This window comes from Anthonomus grandis, chromosome 13 (genome assembly GCF_022605725.1).
Source record: "Anthonomus grandis grandis chromosome 13, icAntGran1.3, whole genome shotgun sequence".
NCBI lineage: Eukaryota > Metazoa > Arthropoda > Insecta > Coleoptera > Curculionidae > Anthonomus > Anthonomus grandis.
In genome coordinates, this window is record NC_065558.1 from 16,817,653 (window position 1) to 16,839,145 (window position 21,493).

Sequence of the window (21,493 nt, forward strand, 5' to 3'; positions counted from 1 at the left end):
GCTGTTACTGGAATTGCCTCGGGATTTAATGGAAACAGACCAGTAGCAGTTAAAACCGTTTATAATGTTACTATGTGTCATGCATTTAGACCAAACATTTGAAAGTATGATGTTAAAACGTGATTTGGTCAGCTTTTTGTTTGCTTTTTGATCCAAGAATAATAATACCTCATTATCCCAATGATGCTCAAATGAACAATATCCAGATTTGTCAAGGGTTTGAAGCTCATGTGTTGTATTCGATGGCAAATAGTAGAGATCTATATCAAGTAAGTCTCCAACATCAACAATTGACGAATCAAGATGACAAGCTGCTCCATCAAAAACTAAGAGGCACCTTCCTGGTCTTTTGTATCGGGCTAAGTGCTTGAGGAATTCTTTAAAAAGTTCGTTAGTCATGTAGCCTTTACTTGATTTTTCCACTAGAGTTCCTGGTGGCAAATTATCATGTAATTCTGGCTTTAGCCTCTTTCCTTTAAAAATAATCATAGGAGGTATTGGTATTCCAAGGGCATTGACACATCCTGCAATTGTCACACTCTCTGCATGTTCTGACGATTGAAAGTGAACACGTTTTACCCCTTTCTTAGCTAAAACGGTTGGCTGGTGGTGAATAGTCAAGCGGCATTCTTTTTCATCCATATTATAGTCTTTCAGGGTGATTAATTATATCAAGATCATCATACATTTTCCCTATTTTTGAAAAATGTTCATCAACTATAAATTTATTAAGTTTTTGAGCCCTAGCTGGATTCATAAACTGTGCTTTTCTTTTAGAAATTACAGGATTTCTCTTTATAAAAGCCTTTAGCCAGTCTTTACCAGCAAGTTTTGAAGTTGTATTAAATTGATGAGCAATTTTATTATCTTCGCAAAATCTGAATACCAATCGACGAAGGATCCGTGGAGTCACAGGTAGACCTATTTCACTAAATCTTATTATTCTTTTAACGAGATCAGCTTCTTGTTCTTCTTTTAAAATAGATTTACGACCTAGTCTTTTTATTAGGATTCCATTCTGAACATGATTTCTAATGGTTCTTCTGGGAATATTAAACCTTGCTGCAGCCCCATATGTACTCAGAGTACCGCGTTGAACAGATCGAACTGCTGATATTAAATCCTCCTCGCACCAGGGTGCTCTTTTAGGAGGCATGATGTTAAAAATCACTGAAAATAAAACGAGAATAGTTTAATAATATGTTAATAAAAACATTAACATATATATTTATCATGAGGATAATAAGGCCTACATGGAGGGTAATAAGGCCTATAGCTTATTTTTATAGGCCTTATTACCCATTCATGACGAAATATTATGTAAATTTATTTAAATTATGTCGGCTAAATTTAATCTAATAAACTATTGAAATCACAAAATATAAAGTCTAACCAAAATATCTGCAGTTATAAATTAAAAATACAATTATAAATACTAAAAATACTTACGTTTTTGTTCGTTGTATCCTTTTAATATCACACGCGGCGACCCGTCGACACAAGTTGTTGGAACTTACTGACGCCCGAAAGCGAGGAACGTGGGTAGTACGTTCGAATGTCGTTTGTAAATGGACCAATAGGAGACGCGGACCCAACGCAATCGATTTGCGATTAATTTAAAGCGGTTTTTTTGAATATAGGCCTGATCACCCGACAGGCCGTATTACCTGCAGGTACCTTATACTTCAGAGTTTAACAAAAATACACCCTAATAGGCAAATGCGTTTTTAAAACCTTCATTTCTATGTAGTGAAATTTGAAATCTTATGATTCTTAGGCTGTGACTATGTAAATCTTGTCTTGCTGTGAAATATTGTGAAAGATATTTAGTTTACCTCGACTTGTAAATTCTAAAAGTAAACTGACCAAAATGTAAAGCTGCTCTCTGTTCATATTTTAGTAATACTCTTACCTAGCGACTACCTTATCTGTAATACCAGAGAAATACGCTAAGCTGCAAAGCCTTGTATAAAGCAATGGATTTTTGTTACCCAACAAAACATGTCAGATACCCCTTGATTCGTCATGATAGATAAAAAGAATTGATGCTGAATGGATAGATTCATATAAAAGCCGGAATTCCAGAACAAAATTCCAGTTACTACTGAATATCTATATGTTTGCACCATCAAAGATGCGAAATTCCCGCAAAAAATTAAAAGATTTTCAAAAACTGACGGGCCTTACTATAGGGATTTCGACTCGTTTCTATAACCAGAAGATTGGTTGGAATTATCGCATAACTTCTGCTTTTAAATATACTTTAGGATTGAGTTTAATAGAATTAATTATAGTAGGTATATTATATTAGTCATTGAATGAGCTAATGTGTCTTTGAACTTATTTTATGAATATATTTTTAATTCATTATATTACGATTTTTAGGTGGTAGATGTGGTAATTTAAATAAGTATTTGATGATATTGATCGAAGAGATAATTTAGACAATGAAGTATGATAAAATTACGAAAATATGGAATTTTCATTTAAGAAATCTTTCAACAATTTGGCAAATTTATTTTTGTGCTTATTTCACACTCGAGTCGCTCTTCGGCTTTGAGAAATCAAACCCAAATTTAATAATAAAAACCTCCGTATAGGTCATAAAAAAAATTGTTTGACCACTTGCAAGAGTCAGTTTTTACATAAAATGTAATTTTATTATACTTAATATCTTAAAAACTGTTTGGCTTATGTTATACCGAAAGTTGGCATTTTCGGTATAACTAAAAACTCCGCCCATCACCAACTTTGCAAATTTTCAACATTTCCTATACAAAGTTGTCCTCTCTAATCAGAGTAGATGCAGCTTCCGGAGAACCACCTGTATTTATTTATATAAAGTCATAGCGTTGATTGAAACATACTTAGGTTTTCAATCAACGGTAATAGTATTCCAAATTATGTTGAAAACATCCCTTTGGAAAATTAGAATTGAAGCAGTTGCCCCACAATCGTATTCATGATTGAACTTTGTTACGTTTCCATGGAAATATCGGCCTATTTTCTTAGTTTTTTAACATTTTCAATCTATCGATCCAACACTAAGAAATCAATCTAAAGATCTAAAAACAATAAATTTATTAGGTAATAGGCAACTATATATCGACTCTTTTGTAAATCCCTTTAAGTGTATAATGTGGTCTTTAACTTGAAACAAAAATCATCTTATGCGACGACTTATTCTTTATACTGTTAAGAAACTTGGTGTTTATTTTTACGAAAGATATATATATAGTGTTTCTGAGCTTGTTTAAACAGTTTACCTCAGGTATGAAAAGATTGTGTTTTATAATAACAAATTGTAAGTAATTCCTAGAAGAGATTTTTATGTCAATCGGCTCAATTTTATATACACCATAAATCTACGAATGATATAAAATGCATTCTCCTACAGATAAAACTCTAGATTCTTAATTCTATTTTGCAGATTATAGATTGTCAAAAAGACTTACGGATTATCAGTTTAGTTTCAGGAGGAACAGAAACACGTACAACCATAGTTGACTTTGTATAATATATGCCAAATTTATTTGATCGGATGAAGTATATAAAGCTTCTTTTTTCTGTGATTTGAGTAACGCCTTCGACTGCGTCTCTCATGCCATTCTTATCTCAAGCCTCCAAACTTTATATCAGTTTAATCAAGAAGTTTGTCTTTGTTGAGCTTATCTGAGAAAACACAGACAGTAAGAGTTTACGGAGCGAAATCAATTTTCCATTTGGCATTCCACATGTTTCCACAGGCATTTTTGGTCTCATTCCATTTAACCATCAGTGGCCTCAAATCTCTTGGAGAAATATACAACCATATCTTTTGGGGCTTTTGAAAAGATCCTGGAGGCTAAATTTTGGTTTACATAAAAAACTAAGAAACTTGTTACTTTAAACGTGAAGACAAGACAGAAAGTCTTTCAATTGCGAAAAATGTTCAATTTTAATGATGTCTAGCAAGTCAAGTTCCTTATCGTTCAAGTTTATCCAAAGTCTGGAATGGCCATATCGATTCTGTCACCAGTAAATTGGTAAAATTTGTATGTATAATTCTCTTTCAAGCTCTGTCTCTCTGGATACTCTAAAAGCAGATTTTTGCCTGTTCTATTTTACTAATTACTATAAGCTACCTACTCATGCATGGGGATTATGATCCATGATACATACAACTCAGCTTGTCATCATCGGAACATACAACTTATCTTATAGGGAGATTTTTTTGGTTTGCAAAGGAAGGGTATTAGAATTATTTGTGGAAAGAGCAGATTGGAATGACATAGTAACAGAATATTTCATATTAAGAAAGTCGCAGAAATGGACTAGATATTATTAGTAATTAGTGTTTTTAATAATCTACTTATTGTATTGAAGAACCTACCGACACAAAGCAATTTAAAATTACACTCTCTTACTATAAATTAATATTTTACTGTAAATGCATTTTATAGCTATGAAGAGTATTTTAATTGTGATATGTTTTAATTTACAGTTTAAATTTAAATGTTGTTCTTTTAGATATAGGATATTACGTATCCCTAGTATTTGTATACTTATTAATTATTAGTATGCTTGTATATAAGCAATTTTTTTACTTGATTCCAAAAATAAAATAAAAAATCTTACACAATCTATTTTGATCAATCTAGCTTTAGTTTATGTGAGGACATTTTTGAAGTCGATAGATTGTTTCCAATTGTTGGTACGACATGTCAATAAAACTATCTGGTTATACGGATGGCGACTCAATTGGTTCTCTTGGCCCAATTCAGTTAACAAAAGTTGTATCAAGAAATTGCAAATTGAGGACGTGTTCCGTCTGCCGTTACAAGTATGCCACGATTTTGTGGATTCGGAAATAAATTTGCTAAAGTAATGTGAGGAAGTGAGCAGCCAAAGGGCAGTTATACACATAGATCCCCTAGTGGATCCGTCGTGCCCCATCGAGGGTTACCAGTGGCCAGTAGCATTGGAAAAAAATAGGCACTCTGGTTTGAAAGACTTAATGTCGCTGAGTAAACTGTTTTGAACCTAGTGCTTGTAAGTGCTGGGCGCTCCCCGATAACGTGGTCTATAGGTTTATCCTCCTCCTAACGCAACCGACATTCCGGGTTGTTCGCAATACCTATGGCGTCATACATGCCAGTGTCCGGTTGAAAGACCTGTCACTAGCCGGACTTCGCATCCCTTTAAGCGCAGTAATTGTCTATGACTGTGCGCAGTAGGTGCTTCCGTTCATCTCTGGACAGTTCACTTTTTTAGCACACTCTTCATCGACGGAACAGCTACACAAAGAATTGGCTACACCGATTATATCGGTTCGGCGCTTACCGGCCATTTCTTCCAGTCTAGTGTGGGAGTCACCTTCCTCGTTTCCAGCATAGACTGAGTGGCGAGGCACAGAGAAGCTAAAACCTGTAGCTCACCTTCACCAGTTCCTCACTCCATTATGAGCATACTATAATAGCCTGCATAGCATAGCTCTGCTGTGTCCTAGCAGATTGATACGACAGTATTGCGGTGTCCGCAATTTGGAATTCTCTGTCCGCATTTTAGTACATCGAAGACTTTAGCTTGGAAGATAGTAGCTGGTATATGGAGCTCCACCACAATACCGTAATTCAGCTCGGTTGTTCATTCTGGAGAGACCATCTGTCTCAGGTGTTGTATGATCTGTGATCAAATTTATGCATAAAAAGTCTCACCAGCCAGTAGTTCACCAAGGACATGTCGCCTCTATACGCAGTCCTTATTGTCTTAATTGCACCATTAGATCCAGGGGCGGAAGGCTCAACTCAGAGTCTCAAACGCTTTAGTTGGGACCCTTTGCTTAGACATGCAAAAGGATTGGAGTCTATCCAGTTGAAGTCAAATTTTTACTTTCTCCGTACAGGATCACCAAACCGTAGCCTCACGTATGTGAAAAGAATTTTGAGAATAGATCCAGTGAAGTATCTTGGGAAACAGACCCCAAGTGCTACCGAAAGCCCTTCTGCAGGCCCAAAGCGCGTGCTTTGTTAATTGGATGGGCTTTCTTAATTCGGATGTCTGCATGATCGTACCAGAAGAGTTTCTAATTTAATGTGATTTCCAGAAATCGAACTGTCCTAGAGTATGCCAACTGCACGTCTCTCAAAGCTGCTTATGAATTTTTTAGGGCGCCGTGCGTCTTGTCAATAATGAGAACATCCGCTGTACTTTTGCTTGCTATTATGCCTATTTAACGTGAAGGAGGCCTCGTCTGAGAAAATAACTGTATAATCATTCGAGTTAAATGTAATAAATAATTTTAAGAACCCGCTCACGAAACTGCATTTTAATAATGCACGTATAAATTGGATTTTATATTATACTTATTTTATTCGAAATAGTACTGTCACCGGCCTACTGATAAATTTAATCTAGCTGCAGAGTTAGGAAATAATTAAAAATTATTTCCAATGATTTCTACTAGCTACTTTCATTACCCGATTTTCTCCAAAACTCCTATAATAAAACACCCTCTACGTCTCGAAATGTAGCAACCATTTATTTAATATTTTCTGTTGGCATCAGTGTGCGACCAGCTGTCAACGGCTTCTGTCAAGTGACCTGTCATAGCCGTCAATTAAACGTCAAACCGATTTTTCAAATGGCGTGCTTGCTTGCTGATTTTTAAAAAAAAACAGAAACAGTTAATAACTTCCAATCATATCAAGAAAATACTCGAAGAGAAAAACAAAATTTCTAGTTGAATTATCTCATCAGCAAGTAAGTAAAGTACGTGTTTAGACCAGTCGTTACTAACACTTTGAGGTTAAAAAACTTTCTCTTCTGAACCATGTTTAAACCAAAAAACGCCGATTGTCAGTTTTTAAACAATACTACCCTACCAAGACTGAATGCCACATGTAACGGAGCCCCCAAGATGACCTCGACTCCGTTAGGCCTCGAGTCCACCCCAAAAAAGGGTAAACTGCGTTTAACCCCTGTTGCCAGACAAGGAACTCCCAAAAGGTAAGTTTTTAATATTTTATTATAATCGTGTAAAAAGTGTTCATTTAATTAATTTTTAGGTACTCCCTATCAGATATAAGTCCTAAATCAAACCCCACAACCAGCAGTAAGAATGTTACAATAAAAACAAGCCATAGCCCTGGTCTGTTACTATCACCAATGAATCCAAAGGACAGTATCAGCATGTATGAGGAGACAAAAAGTTCAGGTTTAGCAAGGAGGATTGTTTTATACAATGAAGAAGCGAAACAAACCCAAAACCAAACACACCAAGAACAATACAACTCTCCAGGGCTGTTTCCTATAGTGCATTTATTCAAGGAAAGTCCTTCCCTTTTACAGCAGCCTCCCAAAAGGGTTAAGATTAAATTAGCCAATTCAGATTATACAAGGAATTTTTTAACACATCAAAGAAGCCCTGTTTTAGAGGGTTTAAACAGAAAAAAGCTGGAAAGGCAACAAAGTTTACCACCTCTTAGTCCAAATGATACTGTTACCAGCACTAAGAGTGTTTTAGATGCTTTAAAGGAAATCTCAAGAAAGAGGATCCATTCAAATGAGGTATGTCATTAATTTGTATTTATACAGGCTGTGATAAATTGGATAGTAGCAATTAATTGGGTTCTTAAAGAGTTTTGCATTTTGCTTAAAACTGTTATTTAGAAATTGGAGAAAATCCTAATTCCTGCAAATAAAGATGTTGATTAAATTTTTTTTAGTTGAAAACATCAAATAAATGTCAAGTTTAACAATGGATTAATTTAAAATTAGAGTTTAATAAGGCAAAATAAAACGTGTCAACCATTTAAACAATCAACATGATATTATTTTAGGTAAAGGTCTAGTTTAGCAACTTTTCTGAAAATGGCACCTAAAATTATCAGAATTCATCCCAATTCAAGCCAACTATAAGAGCATCATAAAATAAATTTTTGAGATTTCTGAAATGTACTTATCATAAAATCACATATAGGAAGATTTCCTTACATCTTAGTGTTGAAACTACTAGTGTTGACCCTATTTCCAATAATTTTAAGTGAGGTTTTCAGAAAAGTTGGGTTTATAATTCCAGATACAATTAAAATGTACAGTATCGGACAAAAATAGAGTGACAATACAGTTTTTTTCTTTTATTAAAAAAGCAAAAACGCAACAAGAATTAAAACTCAATAAAACAAATATTCTTCTGTATAAACAAGATCATAAAAAGAAAAGTTAAATATTTCTATATGACAAAAATTAAGTAATGCTTACAATAAAAATAAAAGAAAACATTATGAGATCGCGCCCTTAATATTTAGTTCACAAGCCTTTATTTGCGATTACCTGGCGACACCTTTGAGGCATGGAAGAAATTAAATTATCAATTATATCTTGATCAATATTTTTCTATATATTTTTAATTTCTTCAAAAATGTACTCTTTGTTTTTATAGGTATTACTTCTAAGTTGCCTATCCACAATTTCCCACAGGTTTTCGATAGGGGGTTAAGATCGGGCGATTGGGCTGGTCATTTAAGAATGGCTATTTTATTTTCATTAAGCCGTTCTTTTATACTTTTTGCTGTATGTTTTGGATCATTGTCATGTTGGAAAACAAAATATAGTGGCATATTCCATTCAGCATAAGGTAGCATGACATTTTCAAGGATATATTTATACTTAAACCTATCCATAATGCCCTCAATTTGGTAAATTGGTCCCATTTCATAGCCATAGAATCCCATTTCATAGCCACACTAACATGTTGCCACCTCCATGTTTTACAGTACCTTGGACATACTTTGGGTCAAGTCTTTTACCTGCAATATGACGAACATATTGAACACCATCACCTTTATACAAAATAAACTTTGACTCATCACTAAAAAGTACTTTTTTTCATTGTTCTGGTGTCCAGTGAGCATGTTGTTCTGCAAACAGAAGATGTGCTTTAATATTCTTCTTACTAAGAAGTAGTTTTTTGGCAGATTTGCATGCTTTTAAGCCTGCTTCAACTAGTCTGCGCTGTATCATTCGAGAGGAAACATTAGAGCCCCCAGCTTCAGCCAGAATTTGCTTTGCTGACAGAAAAGGATTTGCCTGGGAGATCCTTTTAATTTTTCTATCCAGTTTCTTTGAAATTTTGCTCGGTCTACCCGTCTGTTTTCGGTAAACTACTTTTCCTCTAATTCGATAGTTCTGAATGGTGCTTGACACAACAGAAATTGAAACCCTTAGTTTATTACGTATTGTGGTGTTCTCATCTTATATGATGCAATAATTCTTTCTTTAAGATCAATAGAAAAACTTTTACCACGAGGCATTTTTAAATAAAATATAGATTTGATACCGACCAAAACCGATGTTTATCTACTAATGGTATGAACAATATCGATCAAGTCGCTTTATTTTTGTCCATGAAAAAATGCATAAAAACATACAACAATTTACTAATCTCTTGCTATTCATCACAAGAGGCAAAGAATGTTTAAATATGATTAACAAAGGTATGTACTGATACTACAAAATTGTTCTTAATTATATGAGGTACAGTCACAAAGTTGTTTAGGAATATTATAGCGTCGCTTAATTTTTGTCCGATACTGTATAAATGTCAAAATAAATTTTTTTGAGGAAAAATATATTTGAAAATTCTCTACTCTGCCATCAGAATATTGCTTCCAGTAAAATTACACACATTTGAAGCCTTTGCCCATAATTTTCATTGCAATTTTCAGAAAAAAGTTGCTAAACTAGACCTCTACCTTATTTTAGGAATAGTATTTTTAAAATTTTATTTTCTTCTGGTGATAGTCAGAAATTGTTCAATTTCTTAAGACAATTTTATTTCAAACCAAAGTTTACATTTTTTTTTCTTACCATTTTGAAGAACTCAAGAGTCACCCTCTAATTTGTGACAGCCTTTATGTTAACACTGCATCGTAAAAGAGTTAATAGTAGTTTGGCTAGTTTACTTAACTGTGAGGCCTAAAATAGACCTTGTCAGGTGCCACCTCCAACATTATAGTTCTCTCCACCAATAATCTATTTTGAACTGAAAAGCTCTGGCAGTGGCACCTTTGATGAAAAAAACCACAAAATAAATTACTGGTAAAGATAGGTATACCTTAACCTGTGTGACAAATTGATACTCATACTCATTTATTCATGTAAAATACAAAAAAGAAATTGTTTACTTGTCAGGCAATATAATCTTACGAACTAGGATCATAAAATGATACATACAATATAAAATACACTTGTTACAAACATATCAAAATCTATATTGACTGTACTCATCTAATGAATTAAAAAATTTACTTTTTAAAGTGAACTTAACTTTTGTATGAAATTCATTTACAGGTACTTGCTTAATTTCTACTGGTAAAACATCAAAAAAAAAAATCAATCTGATAAACATATCTCTGTTATGTCATTTTTTGAAACTTTAATTTAATATGGATTATGATGAATATATTTTAAAAGTTATTTTATTTAAATCCAGACTGTTTCCCTCCAACCTTTTATTTGAGCAATCTGGAATATTTACTGTTACCCAACTTTATATTAAAAATGTACTTAGATTCTCAATTTGTAGTAACCTTTTTAAAAATTTGATTAGTCATAATGTTAATAGTCAAGCAAATACACATCAACATCTAATAGTACCCATCCCCTTGAACTCAAAAATGTCTAACATATATAGCTCCCAAATTATTAAATATGTTCCCGGTATAATTTTAATTTAAAAATAAGAAATATTATTATGCTGTAAAGAAAAAATTGTACTCATGGATTAAAGATAACATAAATTCCATCAAGTGTGCCATTAAGTTCCATTAAATTATAACTAATTAGTATTTAGTCAAGTTAATATTTCTGAATTTGGTAATATTATTTAAGCAGGTATATGTTACTATTATTAGTGTTAGGTTGAATTTACATATTTTATATTCAGCCAAGCATGAAACAAGTTGAAATGAACAATATATTTTGGAACAATTTTAAATTCTAAATGAACTAGGTTGTATTTTGATTTATATAGTCATACAAAACTGTTTTTATTTTTTTTTTGTTTTTAGTATGTTATTGTAGTGACTCAGTTGATTTTTTTAATTTAGTTTTATATAATCTTATTACTACTTATTATCTGATAAAATATATTCTTGAATTACCTTTGATTTATGCTTAGGGTCTTCTCTAACTATTTTACATTTACTGGCATTACTTTTACATTACATTTTTTAGACCATCCATTCATAATACCCTCAATAACATGTAATGGTCCTATACTGTACCCATATAAGCAACCCCATATCATGCAGGATCTGCCACCATGCTTTACTGTAGGCTTTGTATACTTTGGATAAAATCTTTTGCCTCTGGGCAATGTACCCACAATATTCCATCAGACTCAAATAAATGAAATTTACTTTCATTAGTAAAAAGAACTTTTTTCCAGTTAGTGGTCCAATGCAATCTGCTTCTTTTAGATATGTTTGTATGGTCTTAGTACTAATATTAACACCATGCAATTAACTTAAAATTTTATTTGCCGATTTGTGGGGATCAGACTGGGAATTTTTTTTTTGATCATTTTAATTTTTTTGGTTGTTTGCTCAAATGGTCAGTCTGTAAAGCATGGTGTCCCTCAAGGATTAATACTGGACCCCATCTTATTCTTATTATACATAAATATATTCTGTTCATGCATGCCTTACAGGATTCACACAAATTTAATCTCTTCAGATTGAGACCCTCTGTTACTGACCAATAGAATACTTGTCTTGGAAGTAATGGGCAAAGACTGTTACATTCTTTATTCTTTATTTACGGGATCAACCCCATTACAAAACAAAGAAATTGAAATATAAAATAATATCTTAGCCTAACACCATAACAAAAGTAATACAGTCAATATGATATGTTGCTACATTTCAACAAGTAATATTATTAGTATTATTTAGTAGTATTGTATAGTAGTATGAACAACAAAGAATTCAGAAAATGCAAAACTCTTGTAGGTTAATATATGCACTTCTAAGACCTCTTCTATAAAAAAACTCAAGAGTAAATTTATTCCAAAAAACAAAGTTCATCATTTAAATGTAAGAAGCAATGAATCACTTACTATGCCCAAATTTAAAACTGCTCTATTTAAAACGTCATTTACATTTAATGCTATTAAACTCTACAACCATATTCCTAACCACTTTAAAATTCTAAATATTAATAAATTCAAATTTAAATTTCGTTCTTTCCTCTTTTAAGCGCAAATATAACTAAATATGTTTAATCAAAGTTTTCAAGTTGAAAAATCATGTTTTATTGCACCAATGATCTGTGTATTTTTATTCTGAGTTTGCTGCACGCCCCCTTCCCGTTACCTGTGCAAGGAACTTGAGTATTTAATTCCGTCAATATACCCCTTTTTGTATCTTTATTCTTCTATGCTATCTATTTTTAATGGTTAAGTAGGAGTAGCCCTAGGGCTAGACTTCGCCATTATTTTCTATATACGATTAACTATGTATGTATGGTTTTTTTGGATTTAAATAAAAAGACTTATTATTATTATTATTATTATTATTAATATAAACTATATTAATAATAATAATAGTAACATAAGTTTATGTCCTCTATCAGTCTAGTGAAAATTTACACCTTAAGAAAACTCTATTTTCATGAATACCAAAGTAGAGCTTTGTCAGTTCTTCTACAGCTAAGACTTTTTTAACTGGAAGTCTTTAAGTAATATTCCTTGTGTTTCCAAAACATTTAACTCTAGAAACACTTATCTGGTTCAAAAACACTTTGAAGTGTAATTTTACTGAGCAATCTTTTTGTAGCTCTCAGACTCTCTATGGCCGCCTCTCTTGCAATTCAATTTTGGGTAGGTGCGAGTTCGTGAATCTGTGTATTTTAACCTTTTCTTACAAGGGGTTTTAATCTTAGTGACTTACGCTAAGTTAAACTTATTTTAGCATGTTGTATATTTAGTATTAATAAATAGGTGGTTTTATACAGGGTATCCCGTTGAACTTGTAAAACCTTTTAACTGGGCTTAGGTCTTCCTATGGGCTATCGAAATATGAAAATATGATCTTAGTGAAATGTTTACGGTTTTTAGCGAATTTTTAAAATTTTCAAAGATTTTGACCAAATATTTTCAAAAAATCTAAACTACGCCAGTGACAATATCTGTCTAACTTTATAATATTGTCCAATCATGAAATGCCTTAGAATAGTAATCACTTTGATTGGGCTAGTCAGCTTCCCTTTAAAGTTGCCTCCTGCTTTTTCCTCTTCCTTCCTTCCCCCCTTTTCATAACAACAAATAGCATTCCCACTTTTAACAATATAGCTTTTTTCATCTTTAACATGGTTTGTGTATACATGTTTTGTATTTACAACGCGGGTAATAAATTTAATTTCATACTATTTTTGAATAAATAAAATTATACACAACTATTAATTTTTAGGGTTATGAACATGAAGAGGAAGTTGGCAAGAGGGTAAGGACAGATCTAAGGAATGGTTGCGCCTATTTGGCCAACAAAAGATCGAGAAGCGACTCATCACCACCACTGAGCACATCAGGGACCCCTTCACCTAAACAAACGCAAAAGAAAATGTGCGTTTATGATGAATTTACTGCTTCGAAATCCTCTTCAGATTTTTCATTTCTTACCCAAGCGGAGCCAGTGAGGTTCCTTAAAAAGAAAACTATTAGTAAGTATTTGTTTGTAGCATTGGATGCTTCATTCTTAGTTGACACTTAATATAATTGTACTATGACGGTTTCTTAAATCTTAGATGTCGCTAATGTACGTCTTAGGCGAACTCTTGGTTCTTTAAGTAATTAATTTATATTTTATTGAAATAAAAGAAAAAGTTGTAAAGAATGTTTTTCCAGAAATTATGTTTCTTTTTGGAAACCAAAACCTAATAAAAATATTCTAAACTACCTACACACTACAATGAGTAGCACACTACTCACTACATACATATATTAGTCCTCTAGATGCTTGAATGATTTTTTTCTTAATTTTAAACACTTATTTAAAAAATGCTGTGGATATAACTGATTTTGAAACTTCTTTGAAGGCCAGGATTTATCTGTTTTTGTATTTTAGTAAAAGTACTGTTTAATGGGAGACATTATTTCTTTAAGAAACATTTTTATTATTTTTTTTTAATAACAAAGATAAACTTAAATTATATATAAGAAAACATTCCAGCTGGGGGATTAATCGATAGAATGGACTGTATAATAATTAATAAAAATACCAATAGGTATACTTGACTGGCTAATTATATTAAATTAACATGTAATCACAGTAAAGCTCAAAAGCTATATTAAGACTAAAACTATAACAAAATAATCGAAATCCAAAAGTCATACTAAGCACAAAATAATGGCTGAGTACGACGACGGCGGTGTCTGGACCCCGCCAAACGCAGCGACAACGGCAGCATTGTCGGCTTTATTATTTGAGTCTATTAGACTTAATTTATGACTTAAAGCTCGAATCTGATGCCGCCAGTTTTGCATAACAGCAAATGTCAATAAACCAAAAACTAATAATTCTTCACCAACTAATATATAAATATTAGTTGGAATGTTTTCTCAAAATGTATTACACAAATCTATTGTCGTCTTCTTGAGGCTCATACAGGACTTCTTCTTCTTGGACCATTTCTTCTTGTTCTGCAATTAAGTTACCAACTCTGTTCAAAACATCTTTGTAGCACCGAAGTCCTAAAATATCTGCTTCTTCCTTCCAGTTTGCACCGAAGTGTCCGATGAGGAGTTCGTCAACATTTTTAATTTTTTCTGGCTTTAAGTTTGGACAACCTATGTTCATTTCAGAAGGATTAACAGTCACCAGTGTTTTTCCTTTTTTGCATATACCTTGTGCTTTACTAACGGAGTGTCTATAAAATGGCTCTCCTTTAACAATGACATTTCCTGATTGGTTTTTTGTAAATAATATATGTTTACATGAATTTATTTTAAAATGTAGTGACGAAGTCGATTTTATGTTAAGTTTGACTTGTTCCTGCCAATCAAAAACCTTCCAGTCTGTTCCCAGAATTTGCACGGTACCAAATTCCTCAAATATTTCATGGTACTTCTCTGGAATAATAATGGTCTCCTCCTTGCGTACCCTCTTCTCAATATTTGCGAAAACCCGGTCAGGTGGTATGTATGAGTGGCCCGTCACTGGGAATATTAACTCTACGGATTGAATGTGATCTAGAGCACCTTGAAACCAAACCGATACCATGGTGATCATTGTTTGGTTCTTATTTTGTCCTCCGCATCCATCGGAACAAAGTCTCAGATCTGTTATGTCTGTTAAGTCTAGTTTTTGAAGTCTGTCAAAGACCGCAGAACTGATCTCGTTTGAACCTTTCGACTTGTCAGTTTCTTTCCAGGCATAAGAGAATACATTCTGTTTTGTTAGTTGCGAATGGGATGAGCCAACTACTACAGTAAAATTATATAAACAAAATTGGCGTTTATAATAGGCTTGTTGGTTGGTCGGGTATCTTAGGTAGCACAAATTTTTTTTTACAATCGTATGACATTGTTAATAACCCTGGACGCTCTTCTTGCAGCAATTGGAAAAATGCTTTAGATTTTAATTTATGGAGCCTACTTTGCGCAATAAGGTTCTGTTTTTCATGTTGGTCTTTCGTATTTGAAATTTTGGATTTATACTCCCAGCAGCGTGAGCAGACGTCTGTTTGAGGCGCCTTAAATCCCAAATTAAATTTGGTATTAAATAGGGATCTAAAAAAAGATTCTTTCACCCGGTGGTCTTCAAAACTTGAATTATAAAAATTCCAAATTTTTTTAATGCTCAAGTTGTTAGCCAGGTACTGCCTTTCACTTCTGCCTCGACAATAGTGAATTTCTATAACAGAGAAAGACTTAATAAAGTTTATGATCATTTCTTTTTTTTTTTAATTTTTGTCTTTGACTCTATCACCGGGATTCTAAAGGCATTTGTCCTGTTTTAAAATATCGACTTAATACAACATTAACTCTATTATGTCCTAGATTTAGGGCCCGCAAAAAGGTATTTTTACAAACAGGTACACATTCCTTGGAAAGTTTTTTTAGGTATAAAATAGTGGAAAGACGCGTTTCGGGCTCTTAAATCTTTTGAAGCTCTTCGTCTTTTAACTTGCTTAATAGTACAGTGCTTTATAATAAAACAATCTTGTATTGTTTCTTTGTGAGAAGCAAAGAAAGATTTATGGAAAGTTGCAATATCAGCATTTGTTAATAAGGAGCACTTGTAAGAAGGTGTGTTGTGAGAAAATAAAGGAAATCTTGGCGGAGCAGTAGCTGAATATCTATGAAGCAAAAAACGTAAGCTTAGCAACGAATATCACATTTAAAAGAAACATGCCTCTTTTCGGTAGCAGCATGTCTTTTCCAGTTTTTACGCTGTCTCAAGACTTTCCGTGCTTTACTGGGTGTTCTTTCCTCAGGAGCGCTCATTATGAGTTTTCTTTATAAAAATAATTAATATGTGAACCACTAATTAACACTTAAATACTACTAATTTCAAATCACACTAAATACGTAGGTACTACTTCAATCAAATTTTCAGAACAACTGACTGCAAAAAAAAGAAATGTAAACAGTATTAAACCGCCAAAATGGATTTAACTTGTTTTGACTTGCTTGTGCGTTTACGCGAAGCGACACGGTTGGTATATATCTGAATTTGCAACGCAATGGATTTACCTTTGATTGAATGTCATTTAGCTTAAAATATATCTGGTTTTGAAATTTAGTAGGAGCTTAAACGGCATTTTTAAGCGTGATATAACCGAGTTTGAAACTTTTTAAATATTGCACAGTATGCATAGTAGATTTTTATAGTATTGTAGAACTTTAATAGTATTGTAGGTTTGCGCCAAAATGACAAAAAGTGGATTTATCCGCTTTTGCATCCACTTATATGAATATAACGTCCTAAAGCGATATTTTTCAAATGTTTGTTTTTGTGTTCCATAAAATTTCTCCGCAACTCCTAGTGTATTTAAGTGGAAAAAACTTTTAAATTATTTATCTGGTCACCAAAAATAAAAAGCTACACAATACACAATGCAGAAAAAAAGAGGCTGTATTTTATAAACATACGTACATTATTTTACCATTACAGTATAAGAACTCTAACTATAGGAGTCTAGCGCTACTTTAATATTAAATAGTTTAAAAAAAATCATACAGGGTCTCCCAAATTTGGTTCTAAGTATGACAACTTTCAACACTGTAGCTCAAAAGTTAAGAAGTTTAGGACATAGCTTTATTTGAACTTTTCTTCTTAAAATCATCTAAGGATAAGCATCTTAGTCTGTCTCTCGATTAATTAATGTTTTAGGAAAAAAATTGCTAAAGAGTGATTTGTAAGATCTGAGGCTTTATTTTTTGTTAAATATTTAAGTCAAGAGGCATAAGATTTATGATTTTAAAGCAGTATAAATTAAAAAAAAAAATGTATTCTTTTCTTGAATGTTAAATTTCTGATCCTTGGTAATCAGACATGGTTTTAAACAAAATATCTTTTTTTTATTTAAGGTACATCAACAGAATCTATTTCGGAACCGAAGCAAATTAATTCAGTGACTGCATCGACGCAAACTATAGTACCAACAACTAGCAGCAAAGCTGATGAGAAGGAAACAGTTGAAACTGAAAAACCTCCAAAAGAAGCCAAGGAAAAATCGGTGGTTTTAAAAGTGTTTGATGACGCACCATTGGAAAATATGAGAAAGAACCGATTGGCCACATTATTGGGAAATCTTGCCGGCAAAGATATGTCAATATTCAGAGCCAAAAAACTCGAAGAAGAACCTCTAAAGTCCATTCTGAGCAGTCCGAACGATCCCAAAACTGATAAAACTGAAAAACATGTACACTTTAACGTGCCAAGTCCACAACCTTCGATAACGCAAGTTTCTGCGTCTATTGTGACCCCTATAGTATCCGATTCGGTTAAACAATCGCCTATTTTGACTGAGTCAAGTAAAAAAGTGACTGAGATTTTTAGCGTAAAACCTAGTCTGACATCCTCTGATACGAGTATAGCGAAATCTCCTATGAGTAGTTCGTTCGTCGCCAATAATGTCACTAAACAAGATAGTGCTTCTTCGTTTAGTATTGTAGGGAGCAGCCCCAAAATAACTGAGGCTCCAAAAGCTTCTGTGGGATTTAGTTTTGGGTCGAATGTCGAAAAATTAAACACAACAACGCCGTCCTTCGGAACAACTCCGAATACAACAACAGTGACACCTGTATCGAGTAGTTCAGGATTTGGTGATATGCAGAGCGTGACCAAAACGGCTCCTACGTTTAGTTTCGGGACCAGCGTGGAACAAAAATCTACGACAACTTCTGTAGCAACCACGTCAGCCTCTTCATTTAATTTTACGAGATCTGCTACTCCAACATTCGGCACCACTAAACAGGAACAGACTCAATCGAAACCGGCTCAAACCTTTGGAACTCCAGTCACAACCTCGTCATCGTTTGGGAGTGTCTCGACAACTGCTGCTCCCACTTTTGGTCTGACAGTATCGTCAAGTTCGACAACGTTATTAGGAGTTTCTGCGAGCTCCACCGCGTTTCCTAGTTTTGGAATGCCCTCGGTTACTACTACGGCTTCTTTGGGCTTTGGAGGAAACAACACCGCCATTACAACAGTTGCTCCTAGTTTTGGAACCGGATCTGCAGCGCCGCCAGCTTTTGGAGGAGGTATGTACATTAAATATTTGTTTTAAATTTTCTTTCTGCTTGCACGGCATATAATAATTATTTATTTAGTTCATTACTTACAAAATAACAATATTAATGATTATGAACTATCACCAGTTATATAAAATGAATTCTGAGATTAGTGTGTGACACAATTTAATTTTTTTTTTAATTTAATTTATTCAAAACAAATTCTAAAACAGTAATATTTACAGGTAATGAAGCCTCATTTTTATAATAGATATAATAAACTCGCGTGCATGGAAATCGGCCTACTGTAAGGTTTTGACTAACTATATTGTTTTTCAAATTATTAATCAGATCAAAAAAAGAAATATGCTGTTTTAAATTTGCATATTACTTTCATAATTTAAATATCGTCTGGAAATGGTGTTTTTATGGCATGATTTCTCATGTCAGTTTATAAAGACCGTTTTCAAAAGACCTAACTACTACTACCCTAACATTACGCGGGCCCGCTCTTCTGTAGGCGTTAACGATAATGCCCGGACAAATACGAAAAAAAATAATTTAATTCAGTCTTTATCAATATTGCCCATGTTACTTGGATGATTACGTTACTGCCCAGCCATTATCGTTAGTATCCGATGCAGTCGGACATATACGAAAATAACCGGTCGATATCGTTAATGACCGGATTATCATCATTGTCCGTAACATATACACCTGACCATCTTGAGTCTTTACAATACTAATGTCCAATAATAATGTGCAGTATTATAGTTTGACAGGTTAAAATATCGAGCTTCATTTGGGTAAATCAAAGTTTCAGTTAGTGCAATGATGCGGATATGTTCAATTTACCTATACAGTAAGATCTTGTTCAGACCTTATATTAGGTTGCTTTTAGCTGATTTTTTTGAATAAATCTTATCATGGATGTGTGCATTCTGGTTTTTCTTCAATTGATCATTATTAGCTTTAGCGTTACTTAATAAATAGCTCCTCATTTTCTTATCACCCTTAATAACTAAATATTATAATATCTAAGAAATATAATCTTGAAAGTCTTTTATGAATTTTTAGTTTATTTTGACAAATCAAATTTAACTTCATTCTATTGAGACGTGTTCAATAAATAAATACTACTATTTGAATCCATTATGAGCCTCATAATTGTTCTAGGTGGAACAGCCTCAATCACAAACATACCAAGTTTTGGGAGTTCAACAGCTCCAGCAACATTTGGACAAACAACAACGGCATCTACAACATCTGCTATAACATTCGGAAGTGGTTCTACAACTTCTCTCGCTTTTGGACCAACGAAAACAGCTTCCACAACATCCGGAATAATGTTTGGAGCTGGTTCAACAGCACCGTCTGGTTTTGGGCAAACGAAAACCCCTTCAACGACATCAGCGATAACATTTGGTAGTGGTTCTACAGCCCCACCTGCTTTTGGACAAGCCGCAACAGCTTCAGCCGCCTCTGCAATGACTTTTGGAAGCAGTTCTTCGATACCATCCGCATTTGGACAAGCAACAGCTTTAACGACATCTGCAATGACGTTTGGAAGTGGATCTACAGCCCCACCAACCTTCGGACAAGCCGCGACAACCGCTGTACCAACATTTGGAAGCAGCTCCGCTCCGTCAGCGTTTGGTTCTGCCGCACCAAGCACTTCTGCACCAATATTTGGCGCTGGTGCCCCGTCATCGAATACTTCTTCCTTAAGTTTTGGTCCGGTCGCTCCATCGTTTGGCTTTGGATCTACTCCCACTACGATTGCAGCGACTACTACAGCCCCTCCAAGTTTTGGCAGTGCTTTTGGAACAAGCGCGACCACAACAGCGTCAGCTTTTGGTGCAGGCAGTAATCCAACATCAGCACCGCCAGCGTTTGGCAGTTCGAATATGTTTGGAAGTACGACTCAAGCGACCCCTTTCGGAGGTTTCAATGCGCAGCCGCAGTTTGGAAGGACCGCCCCCACCACTACGACGACCGCTACGGCGACTTTCGGTGGATTTGGTAGCGCCCCGGCAGTAACTACAGCCGCTCCCAGTTTTGGTTTTGGTGCCGCAAGCAGTCAACCGCCGCCGAACCCGTTTGGGACTCCCACGACTACGGCGTCGAGCACTTTTGGCACGCCTTCTGGGAATTTCGGTGGTTTTGGTGGTGGTTCTAGTTCGACGTTTGGCGGTCAATCGGGCTTTAATCAAACCGAGCAACAAAAATCGACATTTTCATTTGGTGGAGCCGAGAATAGGCCGACGACTCCGTCTTTTGGATCTGGCAATTCGGCATTTGGTAAAACTAGTGCTCCCCAAACCGGATTTGGCAGTACTTCGGTAGCTGCTGGTGGATTTGGTAAGTTCATTTATTTAATGTCGTGACGACCCGTGAGCTTTTGAATATAGGGAAGGCTAGACATATATGGGAAACGGGATATACTTTATTTCCTGAAATTTGGTTTGCTTAGATAAAGTAGCGACAACTTTGATTTATTAAATGGAATGCCCTGCTTATTATAAGTTTTCTTTATCCAATTCATAGTATTTTTGCACCACGACTTCAGATACCTATCTGCAGTTGTTTTCGAGAAAAATATATATATAATAAAAATTTTCCAAACTACCTATATGGCACAATACTCACTGTACAGTGCGGATAAATTCAATAAAAATGAAATGGACCGTTTCTGAAAAAAATGCCCGAACCCGTCGATTTTAATATTGGGTTTAGGGTTTTTCTACGTGGAAATTAAATATGTCGTCATCAATA

The 21,493-nt window shown here is 34.2% G+C and overlaps 1 protein-coding gene across 1 annotated transcript in view; it reads left to right on the forward strand.

Annotated features, from left to right (window-relative positions):
- Positions 1–6,588: 6,588 nt before the first annotated feature.
- LOC126743854 (uncharacterized) overlaps positions 6,589–21,493 on the forward strand; it is a 28,540-nt gene continuing 13,635 nt past the window's right edge. The window contains exons 1-5 of the mRNA XM_050451086.1: positions 6,589–6,987; positions 7,047–7,548; positions 13,452–13,701; positions 17,573–18,748; positions 19,895–21,079. Of these exons, the coding sequence (XP_050307043.1) occupies positions 6,812–6,987; positions 7,047–7,548; positions 13,452–13,701; positions 17,573–18,748; positions 19,895–21,079 (3,289 nt within the window). The 5' untranslated portion in view covers positions 6,589–6,811. The remainder of the gene's footprint in view (positions 6,988–7,046; positions 7,549–13,451; positions 13,702–17,572; positions 18,749–19,894; positions 21,080–21,493) is intronic.